The 14,902-nt window shown below is 41.2% G+C and overlaps 1 protein-coding gene across 1 annotated transcript in view; it reads left to right on the top strand.

The window, feature by feature from the left end:
* LOC122801582 (ILK associated serine/threonine phosphatase) overlaps positions 1 to 14,902 on the top strand; it is a 1,071,836-nt gene that overhangs the window by 315,101 nt on the left and 741,833 nt on the right. The window contains exon 7 of the mRNA XM_044071026.1: positions 1,395 to 1,485. Coding sequence (XP_043926961.1) covers positions 1,395 to 1,485 — 91 coding nt within the window. The remainder of the gene's footprint in view (positions 1 to 1,394; positions 1,486 to 14,902) is intronic.

Here is a 14,902-nt window from a genome sequence, read left to right as displayed (position 1 = left end):
TCATCATCATCATCTTCTTTCAGCTGTTCCCGTTAGGGGTCGCCGCAGCGGATCATCTGTTTCCATTTCTTCCTGTCCTCTGCATCTTGCTGTGTTACACCAACCACCTGCATGTCCTCTCCCACCACATCCATAAACCTTAACTTAGGCCTTCCTCTTTTCCTATTACCTGGTAGCTTCATCCTTAGCATCTTTTTCCCAATATACTCAGGATCCCTCCTCAGCACATGTCCAAACCAATGGAATCGTGCCTCTCTGGCTTTGTCTCCAAACCTTCCAACCGGGGCTGACCCTCTAATATACTTATTCCTAATCCTGTCCACCCTCGTCACACCCAGTGCAAATCTTAACATCTTTAACTCTGCCACATCCAGCTCAAACTCTTGCCTTTTTGTCAATGCCACTCTCTCCAACCCATATAACATAGCTGGTCTCACTACCCTCTTGTAGACCTTCCCTTTCACTCTTAATGGTACTTGTCTGTCACAAATCACTCCTGACACTCTTCTCCACCCACTCCATCCTGCCTGTACTCTCTTGTTCACCTCTCTTCCACACCCACCGTTACTCTGAACTATTGATCCCAAGTATTTAAACTCATCCACCTTCGCCACCTGTACTTCTTGCATCCTGACCATTCCTCTATCCTCCCTCTCATTCACACACATATATTCTGTCTTAGTCCTGCTGACCTTCATTCCTCTTCTCTCTAGAGCATATCTCCATCTCTCCAGAGTCTCCGCCAGCTGTTCCCTACTCTCACTACAGATCACAGTGTAGAGCAGCCAGCACAACAGTTAATTTCAGAATCAATATTTGTCTTTAGAAAAAAAAATTTGTGTATATATATATATATATATATATATATATATATATATATATATATATATATATACTGCTTTTCCTCATGTATAGGAGTGATATGTAATTTTGCATGTTATATTAGTCATCTGACCTTCTTAGCAAGCGGCATGTAGATTCCTGTTTCTGTTGGCTGAAGGAGTTGCTTGGTCAAGGAATGTAGGAATGTAGTACCCGTATGGTGTCAAAAGAGGTTAGCTTTAAGTTATGAAAAAAATGACATTGTTTACTAGAGTGCTGGACTGTAGCTGTGAAACTTTTGTGAATGTTACAGGTGACTTGCTTCACTTTGTTAAAGTTCAGAATGTAGACATATTCTAGTTTCATCTGCAGGGCGTGTTCTGTTTATAATTAAAGGAAATGTCACCCAGACAGGTGAATGTTGCAACTACTTAGCTGAGAAGGGTGTGTTCCGAATAAGCCTTTAGCTGCATGTAGAATTGCTTGTGAATATTTGGAGGGAACTTGCAAAAATGTAAACATGCTTACTTTGTTCTCAGTAGATTAAATAATTGTTTTTCCAATATTAAAAGGTATGACCAGCATTGAGAAAACTGTGAAGAAATGTCTTGTGGAAGCATTTAAGCAGACAGATGATGAGTTTCTCAGGCAAGCCTCCAGCCAGTAAGTAATTTAATTACATTGGAGAAACCTAGTAAATGTTACAATGTATTTCTTGTTTATTTTGTAAGCTAGGACTACACCTTTAAATATTGTCTGACTGGAATTTCTTACACCTACCAGTGGAGTGCTTACTGCAGTGAGCTCTGTTTATCCAATGAAAACCTGTTGTATGTTCTTGTAAGATGCTGACCTGTTTATAGTGAAAAAATAGACTCCTGTGAGCATCCCCTGCAGGTGTAACTCAGTCTTGTTATGGATGAAAAAAATTGAGATTAATATTACTTCAAGTACCATGACCACTTCATCAATGGCCTCTCGTCAGAGCACTTGTCTGGCATAAGGTACTGACAGCACAGTCTGGAGTTGGCTGCAGCAGTTTTCCAGAGCTTAATCTTGTTTTTACAGAATGGTCATTTTCTCGGTCCAAGAGTTGTATGGGTGCGTTTCCTATACTTTGCCACCACTCGATGTTTTGTAAATACTTGGAATATATGTATATGCTGAGGTGCAGAGGACGGTCTTTGGTCCATTAGGTGCTACATTGGTTTTCAACAGCTGCCTGTCCATATTTGACTGTTTACAATTGTCCAAAGTACATGTAAACTTCCCTATAAATTGCATTGTACCATCCTTTCTACGAGTATTGTAGATCAGTATGTGTATGTCTGTTTAAGAAGCTATCCAAGGGATTGCACAAGTGTATAAATGCTGAGCACGTGAAAGTCTGACTGACATTTTGTAGTAAGCTGTTGAGATGTAAGCATGCATGTAAGGTCTGTCTGTTAATCATTTTGTTTATATTTAATGATGCTGGTGTCCATCCTGAAGTGTTTCTATGTAATAAAGCATCTTAAACTAACTACCCTGCCTGCTTCGTCTTCTGTGTATACTCCAGTTTCTTCGCTTTGAATCTGTGAGACATCTAGCTACTGTTGGAGGTATACACAGGAATGGACCATACCTACTGCATGTATGATTTGCAAAAAAGGTCAGATACGAATTTCAGATGTTAAACTTGCTCAAACTATTGCTTATTCGCAAAATATGAAATAAAGCATACAGAATGCTCTAAATGATGATAAAATATGTTGAAATGTCCGATATTGATAGAAATATTTGAATTACTATGGAAAATATTTGAAATAAAGTCCAAATTGCATAAAACAAATAAAATAGAAAAGAAATGACCGCATTTTTCACTCAGCACATATTTTTCTTATTAAATAAGGCTATCCAAGTTCTCAGAAGTTTATGAAGTGTTCCCATGTTTGTGCAGTTACAGTAAAGTTATTTTGCAAATACAGCCATTCCAGAGCATATTTCGCAAAGTACAGTATTTCGAAAAGTTTATGTATTTGAGTGTTACTGCAAGCTGCAGAGAGGTAACTTATTCATATATAATTACAAGGGCCGTATTTTCATTGTGTTTGTGCATACTTTGTTGGCATAGCTGAAGGATTTTGAAAACCTAGTGCACTTGTGTTTGATAATAATGTTGCAGAGAATTGGAGAGCGTTTGAGCAAGAGTATGACATTTTCATACAGAGGCTGCATTTTCTGTTAAAGATGACAGCACAAAGGCATTTATTCTGCTTAATTTAGCTGGGTCAGAAGCCATGGAAAGAGAATGTTCATTTGTGTATGCACCTGCTATCTTTGCAGGAGAGGGGGGAAATTGTCATATTGTTGTACTGGCTGAGTCAAGAGAGGACCCTGAGTGCTTAAAACATAAATTTAGAGAAATGTGTAACCACCAGACAAACATTACAATGGAGAGGCACTTATTTTACGCAAGGAATCAAAAGCATGGTGAAACTTTTGCAGCATGTATAACTGACTCGAGAAAGGCTAAAGCATGCAGATGTGGTGATTTAAGGGATGAACTGATAATGGACAGACTTTTGTGTGGTATTAAAGATGATACTGTGAGAAAGATTTTGCTTTGTGACAGTGATTTAACTTTGAATAAGGCCGTTGAGATTTGTCAGATATACGAGTTCACAGAAAAGCACACACATATGCAAATGAGAAAGGCATGCTTCCAGTAACTTCTAAAGCTCACGTTGATAGCATGCAGCATGTGGTTAAAAGAAACCGGCCCAGGCACGTGGCAGCAACTGTAGCCCATGCAACACTCACAGGTAAATCCCAGAGCTTTCTAGCAAGTTCATAGTTCGCACAGCCTCAGTGAAGCACAAGAGTGAGTCAGCAAACTCTAAGCAAAGGCCAGCACCCAGTTTCATTTCCACCTGTCGTAATTGTGGTAGCAGCCCTGAATCTAAAAGAGAGAAATGCTTAGCTTTTGGTCAGCATTGGTACAAATGTAATAAATGGAATAATTTCAAAAGATTTTGTAAGTCAAGGGCCACAAATTATTTTATTTAAAGGAACATTTTAAGAAACGAATTAGAAACCTGCAACCCTATTTTTCATGTTGATGGTGTGTCAGTGTTTAGTGAAACAGTCAGTGCAGTAGATTTATGGGCCAAGAATGAAGTATTTTGTACTGTTCGGATAAATGGCAAACCCACAGATCTCAAAGTTGATACTGGCTCAAAGTGCAATATTTTGTCTGCAGAAACATTTGCTAGAGTATGTGCTGGTGAAAGGCTTGATTTGGCAAAGTGCACAAAGCTTGTTGCTGATGATGGTGGTAAAGAGATTCATAACAAAGGCTCAGTAATGCTTACATGTTGCTCTGCTGGGAGAAGCTATGACATATTATTTTATGTGGTCAAGAGGCATGTTCAGTCATTATTAGGCCTCAGAGACGGTTTGAAAATGAGACTGGTTTCATTTAACAAGGAGGTCCACCATGTTAGCTTAAAAGACCACTGTTCTAATTTCACCCAGTACATTCTTTCTACCTATGCCGATCTTTTTGAAGACAAACTAGACAAACTTCCGGTTGTGTACTCCATGAAGTTAGACCCAGATGTCAGCCCAGTAATCTCGCCAGCTGGAAAAGTTCCAATAGCTATGCAGAACAGTCAAAGCTGAACTAGATAAAATGGTGCGACAAGGTGTTACTTGTCCAGTTAATGAACTGACTGAGGTGGGTATCTTCCATGGTGGTAGCTCATAAGAAAAGCTCAGACATCAGAATATGTATTGATCCACGAGATTTAAACAAGGCAGTGAAAAGACCTCATCATCCAATGCATACAGTCGAAGAAGTCGCAGCTCTCATGCCAAATGCCACTGTTTTTTCTGTCTTAGATGCAGAGAGTTCATTTTTGCAAATTTTGCTTCACAAGAAATCCTCGTTGCTGACTACTTTCAGTACTCCGTTTGGAAGGTGCAGATTTCTGAGTATGCCATTTAGGATAAATCCTGCAAGTGAAGTCTTTCAACTTGCAATCGAGTAAATATTTTCTGGATATCCTTGTGTTATAGTTGAGAACATATTAGTAGGAGGTAATGGTGAAGCTGAGCATGACAAAAACCTCAGAAAAGTTCTGGAAAGGGCACGCCAAGTGAATCTTAAGCTGAATCCACAGAAATGTACGTTCAGGCTATGAGAAGTGACTTATGTTGGTCAATTATTTACCAGTTCAGGCTTAAGACCAGACCCTTCTAAGCAAGCAGCCATTCTCGAGATGTCCGCTCCAGACAATGTTCAAGTTTTCTTGGCATGGGTTAACTATCTAGGCAAGTTCATTCCAGACTTGAGTCAAATATCAGCACCACTCAGATAGCGAACACGTAAAGATTTATCCTGGTCATGGTTAGAACAACACCAAAGAGCATTCGATGTCCTAAAACAGAGATTTGCCAGTCCACCTACTCTGATACTATGACATCCACAAGCCAGTTACCTTTTTCATGTGATGCTTCAAAATTTGGTCTTGGTGCAGTCGTTTTACAAGAGGATCAATCTGTTGCTTGTGTGTCCAGAACTCTTTCTTACCCAAGCTGACATGCAGTATACTCAGAGAAAGAGCTTTTGGCAATTATGTTTGCATGTTCCAAGTTCCATGATTATGTTTATGGTAGACCTATCCAGATCAAAACAGACCACCAACTTCTAGTCACTATTTTGAGAAAGCCTATGCATACAGCTATAGCCAGATTGCAACACATGATGTAGAGATTGCAAAAGTATCATTTCAGTCTTGTCTACAAGAAAGGCAAGCTTCTTTATCGTGCTGACACATTATCCAGATTGTCCATATCAACCACTGAACAGCACAAGAATGGGCACTTTGATTTTGACATCATGGAGGTGAGAATTTTTTCTTCCATACGTCTTGATGAGCTCTGAGATCATCCACAAATCCAGTTTTACAGAAGCTCAATCACTTCCTCAAAGAAGGATGGCCGTCGAAGCAATCTAGCTTACCTCAGGAAGTGCAGCCTTATTTTCCATACAGAGATGAGATTTTTTTCTTACAATGGTGTCATTATCATCATGACAGGTCCTAAGGTTGTTGTTCCAAAGTCTTTGCAACAAGAGTACATTACTATTTACATCGAGGTCATCCAGAAGCAGCCTCTACCAAAAGATGGGCGAGAGGACTAGTGTTTTGGCCTTCTATGTCACAAGATGTTGAGAAGAGTACTTTTATCTTGTTCTGTGTTTAATAGTACAAAGCCACATCAGTAGAAAGAACCAATTCATCTGACCCAGATTTTCTGAACTACTTTGGTTGATGGTAGCTACTGATATTTTTGAGTGGAATGGTCAGCATTATTTGGTTTTAGTAGACTCTTATTCTAATTGGTTTGAGATTGGCCTACTTCCCAATCTAGCATCCAGTACTGTCATTACTAAGATGAAGCGTCATTTTGCAGTGTATGGCAGTCTGCACAAAGTTATTTCTGACAATGACACACAATTTAGAAGCCAGCAATTCAAACGATTTGTTGAAGACTGGGACTTTACTCATGTCACGAGTAGCTCAGAGTATCCACAGTCAAATGGTTTGGCAGAACATGCAATTCAGAGTGCAAAGCAGTTACTAGAGAAGTCGAAATGAGACAGTAGTGATGTTTTCCTGAATCTCTTGAATCTTAGAAACATTCCTTATGATAAACATCTTGGTTCACCTCCTCGGAGACTTCTGTCGAAACAAATCAGAACCACATTACCAATCAGTAGTCAATTGTTGGTTCCATGTGTCAAAAACAACACGTCAGTGAAAACCTGTTGAAGAAGCGTTTAACCCAGAAGTCCTATTACGATAAGACCAGCAAACTGCTCAATCCATTACCAGAGGGAGTAGTAGTAAGGATGCAAAAGTCCAAAGGTTATGATTGGATTGGAGCCCAGAGTTGAGGTTGTATATTATGGAATCACAAGGAGTAGAATCTGAAGCATTTGATACCGGTGTCAAGAGTCTATACCACAGTATATAACCTGTGAGAAAGAGAGACTCTATCTCAGAGTGAGTTGTCCAGTGCTCCAGTTCCAGAGAATATTCCCATTCCTGTGATGAATCCTGAAGTTTCTGATACAAGTTGTTCACCAAAGACTGCCCCTGTTGCTAAACCCTAGTCCTGATTGTTATGTTACGAGATCTGGTCTCATATCCAGACCATGTTCTAGATACATGGCAACTTGGATATGAACTGTGTGTTTTTCTAAATGTCTGTATTGATGCACATCTAACTGCAATGTCATTTTGATTAAGGGTAATCTTTTTAAGAGGGAGGATGTAGATCAATGTGTGTATGTCTCTTTAAGAAGCTGTCCAAGGGCTTGCAAGTGTATAAATACTGAACATGTGCAAGTTTGACTGCCCATTTGTAGTAAGCTGTTGAGATTCAAGCATGTATGTATGTAAGGTCTGTCTGTTAATCAGTTTGTTTATATTTAATGATGCTGCTGTCCATCCTGATGTGTTGCTATGCAGTAAAGCATCTTAAACGAACTACCCCGCTTGCTTTGTCTTCTGTGTATAAAGACGAGCAACAAGTATGTTCCACCAGTTCCAAGCTGCTCATTGACGGATCTAAGTGGCTGAAAATTCCCATTTCCTATCTGTTTGTAGGTTAATCTTTAACAGTCTGTATCTATTTTAGCAGATGTTCTTCGTGTTTCACTGTTGCAGTCATTACATTTGGGTAATGTGCTGGCAGGTTGCCCTCAGTTGGCCTGAATTCGGTTGCGGTCTCCTCTTCCATGATGTCAGGTCATCAGGGGTATAAAACATGCAGCTGACGCCGTTTTCTTTTGTCTTTCTTGCCGCGCGGTGCCCAAAGCAGAAGCATTTCGCAAGTGCCGGTTGGCCGACTACTGAAATATTCCAGTTTGAGTTTCAGAACCAAAGTCTTCACTAAAGCTAAGTACCCCATTGGGGAAACTTTTTTCTTGCGCCATACTGATGTCAGAAAAAGTTAATAATTGTATTACTTGTGGGAAGCAAATACCTCATAAGGATTTCCATTTATACTGTATTCCTTGCCTAGACCCTGATCACAATGTGCCTGGCTGTCGGTTTTGTGCTAGATTTCACCAGCGCACTATTAAGCGTCGGTATATTTTTGCCTCAAAGTATTTTGGAAACAGATTTAACAACCCAGAAATGTCATTGGATAACAATTCAACTACCGGCGTACAAAAAAAAACGCAAAGAAAAGGACAGAGAAAGACTGCAGAGGTCCAAAACCAATAACGAATCTTCTCCTAAGCCAGTCGCCGGTTCGCCGGTACTCAATGAGGCGCTTTCGCAGCCCCTGATACCTGCTACTATCGAGTCGCAGGCCCCTACCGACACCCATGTGGAGTCCGGCATGCCGCGAGATACTCAAAGTATTAGACCGACGGATGTATCTCCCTGGGATGGGTCCGGAGCCACTAAGCAGGCACCGACTTCTGAGGGTGTATTCCGGCCTCAACATTTGTATATCAAACCGATGACAGCTGCAAAACCAAAGACAAAAAACTTTATAAAACTAAAAAAATGACGCATGAGCCACGTGCGCAGGCCTCTATGCCTAAAAAACAAGATGATCAAAATGGCTGAAGACCTTATTACCTTGATCAGGGGTACCCATCCCCTTCCAGATAAGAGGCCTAGGCACGACACTGATTATGAATCTTCAGATCAGGTTTTTATTTCTTCTGATTGTTCTTCTGATATCTATACCTCCCTATGAGGATTCAGATGCAGAGGAGTCTATACCATCTGCATCACCTCCTGAGAATTATTCATTTGGAGAAACCTTGCATACTTTGAGGGAGCATGTTCACTGGGATAGTCAAGATTTCTCAGAATCAAAAAAGAGGCTCAGGGAGTTCCTCCTCCTCCCTCAGCACATAGCCATACCCCTTGTTTTAAACATTGTGGATGATGTGATTTCGGAGTCGGGTTTGACCCCTGACTCCTTACCTCCGGCTCCCAGCAAGCCTGACAGATATTACAGGGTCCCTGACTCATACATTTTTATTTAGAAACCCTGCTGCTGTGATCCTGAAACTATTTCACATGGTCCAAAGGGAGTTAAGGCCTCAACAGCAAAAAATCCTACCCTCTCTGACAGAGATTCAAGGGCTCTGGATAGATGGGGAAAAAAGGTTTATACATCTGCAACCTTGGCAATTAGGGCCTTAAACTGTCAATTTCATATGCTCAAGTATCAACAACATGTTATGGGATTGCTGAAACAGAAAATGATGTTGATTTCTGAATGTGCAGAAACTAAAGAATTGCAAGAATTATTGCATGCAGCTGAACAGGTTGGAAAGCATACTTTGCAATGTGGTTTTGATTCTTTAGAGGCCTCCTGCAGGGCCGCAGTTACTGGATCTGTGATTAGGAGGCATGCCTGGCTAAAGGAGCAAAATTTGCCTGATCATGTTAAAGCCAAATTGCTAGATGCACCTTTACAGCATGATACTCTGTTTGGTATTAAGGCAGAAGAGGTTTTAAAGAAAATGGAAGACAAAGCTAAGTCTATGCAAACTGTAAAAGACTTCTTACAAGTCTAGCCACCAAGATTCAGTAGACACTGGCCTACAAAAAATTGGTCCTTTCCTGTGTCAGACAGAGCTCAAATGGGGCAAATCCAGACGCCGTAAGGGTTCCAGATACCAGGAGCAAGAGTCATACAGGTCAAAGCAATGGGGCGCTTCTACCTCCAAATCTGGAGGAGATGAAGCGCAAATCTACAGAAAACAGTCCCAATGACTTCCCTCTACCTGCACCAAGCACTTATCTTTTGGCAGCACCCTTAGGGGGAAAATTAGCACTTTTTGCTCAAAATTGGCAGTTAATAACCCAGGACAAGTGGGTGCTAAACATAGTATTGTAGGGGATGCAGATTCCATTTCCATACTTTGCCAATGGCAAACGGTTGACCAGATCTGCCAAAAAATCAATGGGCAGAGGCACAGAAACAGGTTACGTCCCTCATGGATATGGGGCCATTCAACCAGTACCATAACAGGAAAAAGGACAAGGTTTTTACTCGACTGTTCTTGGTACCCAGAAAGGACAAGGCCTGGCGGCCAATACTGGATTTATCGATTTTGAACACATACCTGGACATTCCAAAATTCAAAATGCTGACTTTGCAGCAGCTTCTGCCCATGCTGGGTAAGAATGCTTGGCTGGTGACATTAGACCTAAAAGAGACATACCTGCATGTCCCAGTAAGACAATCGTGCAGAAGATACCTCAGATTCAAGGCTGGCATAATGCATTACCAATTCTCTGCACTGCCCTTTGGCTTATCTACTGCGCCCAGGGTCTTTACAAAGTGCCTGGCACCAGTTTTTGCATTTTGCAGACAAAGAAATATTCAGATATAGCCTTACTTGGATGACTGTCTCATTCAAGCAGAGAACAAGGACATTCTTCTTCAACGCCTGGTGTTTGTGAAAAGGCTTCTAACATGCCTATGGTACACAATAAACGAAAATAAATCACAACTGGTACCCTCACAAAAGATAACATTCCTGGGTGCAAGCTTGAATACAACTGCCCAGATGGCTTACCTCACGCCAGACAAGCAAAGGCAACTGGCTACTTACTTCAAACTGATGGCAACAAAAACCCAGTTATCTGCAAGACAAATTCTGCAGGCTTTGGGCTTCGTGGCATCCTGCATCCTACTGATTCCATATGCAAGACTGCATATGAGGAAACTTCAATGGTACCTAAAAAGTTTATGGAGTTAGCATTGTCACAGTCTGGAAACAATAATTCCTTTCATTCCCTGCCTACAACAGGAGTTTCTATGGTGGGCAAAGGCATGTCACCAAAACATGGGACTGACCTTCACTCTACCCCCTGCCAGTCAAACCTTAACAACAGATGCATCAGATTATGCCTGGGGGGCCCACATGGCGGGAAGTTGCATTCAGGGCATATGGACCCCAAAACAAATGCATCTGCATATCAACCAGAAAGAGATGCTAGCTGTTCAAAATGCCCTAACCAGCCTTCAAGGACTTACTTCATCTAGGATAATTACTGATAAAGATGGACAACACCACGTTCATGTGGTATATAAACAAGCAGGGGGGCACACACTCATACCCCCTTTGCAGATTAGCCATGACACTGTGGGACACAACTTTGACTTACCAAATACATCTTCAAACTCAATTCCTGTCAGGAAAGCAAAATATTCTGGCAGACGATTTAAGCAGAAACCTTATGGATCCTCACGAGTGGAAACTACATCCACAAGTCTTCAGCATGATAACAAAGAAATAGGGGAACCCAGACATAGATCTGTTTGCCACGCCTCAAAATTATCAATTAAAAAGATTCTGTACAAGGACTTATCACAGACAAGCATGGAAAGTGGACGCCCTATCCTTCAGTTGGAAAAACCTATCAGTTTACGCCTTTCCTCCTCTGCCTGTTCTTCCCAAGGTCCTCCTAAAAGTCAGACAAGAGAAATCAAAGATGATACTAATTGCCCCGGACTGGCCCAGCCAATACTGGTACCCAATCCTAAGGAACTTGTCTCAATACCCAGCTTGGACCTTACCTCAAAGACCTCAACTACTGTCCCAGCAAAACAATCGGATCCTGCACAATCAACTCTAGACGCTGAACCTGGCAGCATGGCTGATCATGTAGTTATACAAGCAACACCTCTCAGCAAAGCTGTGTTGGATGTCATTTTGGAAGCCAGAAGGCCTAGTACTAGAAAATCTTATGCTGATAAATGGAAGAGATTCTGTGCTTGGAATCAAGCACAAGGAACTGATACAGCAGAACCAAATATTCCACAGATATTACAATACTTAACTGAGATGCTTGACAAAGGCCTATCTTTTTCATCAATTAAAATCTATGCCTCTGCCATTTCAGCTCATTACAATACAGACCAACCAATCTTTTCTCATCCTTTACTAAAGCAGTATCTTAGAGGAGTCAAAAATTTAAGGCCTCCTAGAAGATCACCAGTACCTACATGGGACCTCAATTATGTGTTGGAAAAGCTCACCCTGCCGCCATTTGAACCAGCTGCTACTGCTGATATACGGTTCTTATCATGGAGAACAGCTCTGCTACTAGCAATTACTTCAGCAAGAAGAGTTTCAGAGCTACAGGCCCTCATGGCTGTAGAGCCTTTTATCATATTTTACCCAGACAGGTTGTCTCTGAGGACAAAACCTACATTTATGCCTAAGGTGGATTCCAGTGTGGCTCTTAACCAGACTATTCATCTGCCAACCTTTTATCCAAATCCGCAGAACAAGGGGGAGAGAATTCTGCATTCCTTGGACGTGCACAGACAGCTAAGATTCTACTTGAGCAGGACTAAAGCAAAAACTGAACTATTACTAGTAGCATATGCTGCAGGATCAGAAGGAAAGGCTATTTCAAAGCAGACTATTTCAAAGTGGATAAGCCACTGCATTTGTTTCTGCTAGTTACACCATGGTAAACCGGTGCCCAAGGGCATTAGGTCTCATTCCACCAGAGCTGCAGCTACTTCAGCAGCCTTTCTCAGAGGAGTATCAACCAAAGACATTCTAGAGTCTGCTACTTGGAGTTCTGTTCACACCTTTACAAAGCATTATCATTTGCCTCTCTACTCTAAGTCCAGGGCAGGCTTTGCCACTGCAGTTCTGCAGGGCCTTATAACCGCACCTAATGCTGTTTAGCTCCAGCCACCCAACCATAGCTTTGGGATTCTACCCAAATGTAATGACTGCAACAGTGAAACACGAAGAACATAGTACAGTTGTGTACACTTACCATAAATGTAGATGTTCGAGTGTATTCACTGTTGCAGTCCAGGTTACCCTACCACCATCCCCCTTTCATTCTGTAGTCTATCTTTCCTTCTCTATCTTCTACAACCTATGTGGTATATTTGCTTGTAGATGAAGGTCAAGTTTATATTGATGCATGTATTTATATATACATATTTTTGCTACCTTTTTGGGGACACCTGATATCCGGGACAAGAAAAACTAAAGAAAATGGCGTCAGCTGCTTGTTTCATACCCTTGATGACCTGACGTCATGGAAGAGGAGACGGCAACCGATGCAGGACCCAATACTTTAGAATTCAGGCCGACTGAGGGCAACCTGCCAGCAGATTACCCAAATGTAATGACTTCCAACAGTGAAAACACTCGAACATCTACATTTATGGTAAGTGGACACAACTGTACTTTTTCCTTCTTGTTTTCTATTTTAAGTTACAGTTGCATCCAATTTAACTGTTTTAAATTATTATTTTAATCACTATTTTGTAATGTCTGGGTAAAGTGTTTTTAAAACTATTTATAGGTTAATAGGTGCTTACTAGGCTATTGACCCAAGAGCCATTTTAAGCCTAGACAAGCTTACCACAAATGTACCAAAATATTGCTGACGTATCAATACAACAAGGAATTTTATGATTGCGATGTAGGTTTATATCTGTCAAATATTCACAGGCTGCCACATCCATTAGGGACATTGGTGCCAAGCAAGGGGTAGAATGCAGTGGCTGTGTCTTCTCTCCTTCACTTTACAGATAGTTTGAATTATTACTTACCCCTCTGAGGCCTTCACTGATTTCCACTGATTGCCTCTCTGGTTTCTTTGCATTCCACCTGGTTTACACCCCTTGTGCTATCTCCCTCCTCAATACAAAGTCTATATTAGAATCCTGCTGAACATGGAGCCATCTTTAAATTTCTAGTCTTCCACCAGGACACAAGTGCTCTTCAGCAGTTACATTCTGCTTGCCGGTAAGCCATTAGACCTCAGGAATTTGTTTAAAGTGTTCAGATTTGTAAAGTAATACTTAACTTTTTTCTCTTGTCTTGGTTGGCTCTGCCCCGCTCCGTTCACCCTTGCTAACTCTCGGGCTCTGTCCGCTCCCCTGCCCTGCCCCCTATTCCCTCTCGCCCCCACTACCTCTACATTTATAGTAATCACAGCCACACCCACAGCTCACCCTCACATCACCTCCACCAATCACAGCTCCTCAAGTCATATCACATTATACCACACCAACTTGCTGCACAATAAATACTCCCAATCACTCTCATTCTCACTAGGCATTTTTTACATCACACACACTACTTCCCCTTCCACATGTAGTGCAACCCTATAATTCCTAATCAGACCCCCCACCTAGAAACAACTTAAACTTTATAACCGTGACTATCACACAACTAAGTCTAGTCTGTCTTCTCACAATTCTTTACACCACAAGTTATCACTCTAGCAATATCCCTAAGGTTAGTAGCACAACACTACATTGTGCATTCTCGTACACAGACACCACGCATTATAATAATATCTGCCCACAGTTATTCAAGAACTACATAATGGACCGATTCAGAACTAAACACATATGTTCTTATTCCTACTCAAAAAAAAAAAAAAAAACACAATACTTTCTCACACTCCTTACCAAACTCCAACATCTGTATAACCATTTTAACTCCAGGCTCACCATAAGTGGGGATGTCCACCCCAACCCAGGCCCAAATCCATCCTGTCCAACACAAACTGCTCCAACACAAATGTCGGAACATAACACCCCCACTTTCTTCATCCCTGGGAAAATCAACAACAACAGCAAAACCAACCACCTTTTAATGCTAAATATTAATATTAGAAGTATCAAAAATAAAATACCTGAACTCCAGGCCACAACAGCACACTACTCCCCAGACATAGTTGCTTTAACAGAAACCTGGCTAAATAAAAACCTAGCTAACTCAGAAGTTCTCCCTACCGGCTACAATATCATTGGACAAGACAGACCACTTTGTAAAGGAGTGGAACTGCCTTACTGTACAAGTCCAACTTAAATGTCCATCAATTACCAAACTCCTACCCCTCCCCCAATAATTGGGACATACTTATCTCACAACCTCAGCTTCACTCTAAAAAGGTCATCACCACAATTGTGATCTGTATTCCACCTGGTAATACACCTGCTAGCCTTGAATACGTCTTATCCTGGTGTTCTTCCACATACTCACAAGAATCCCTTATTCTGG

The sequence above is a fragment of the Protopterus annectens genome, chromosome 5.part0, assembly GCF_019279795.1.
Source record: "Protopterus annectens isolate FY-2018-M chromosome 5.part0, PAN1.0, whole genome shotgun sequence".
Lineage (NCBI taxonomy): Eukaryota > Metazoa > Chordata > Ceratodontiformes > Protopteridae > Protopterus > Protopterus annectens.
This window is presented reverse-complemented; position numbering and strand designations above follow the sequence as displayed.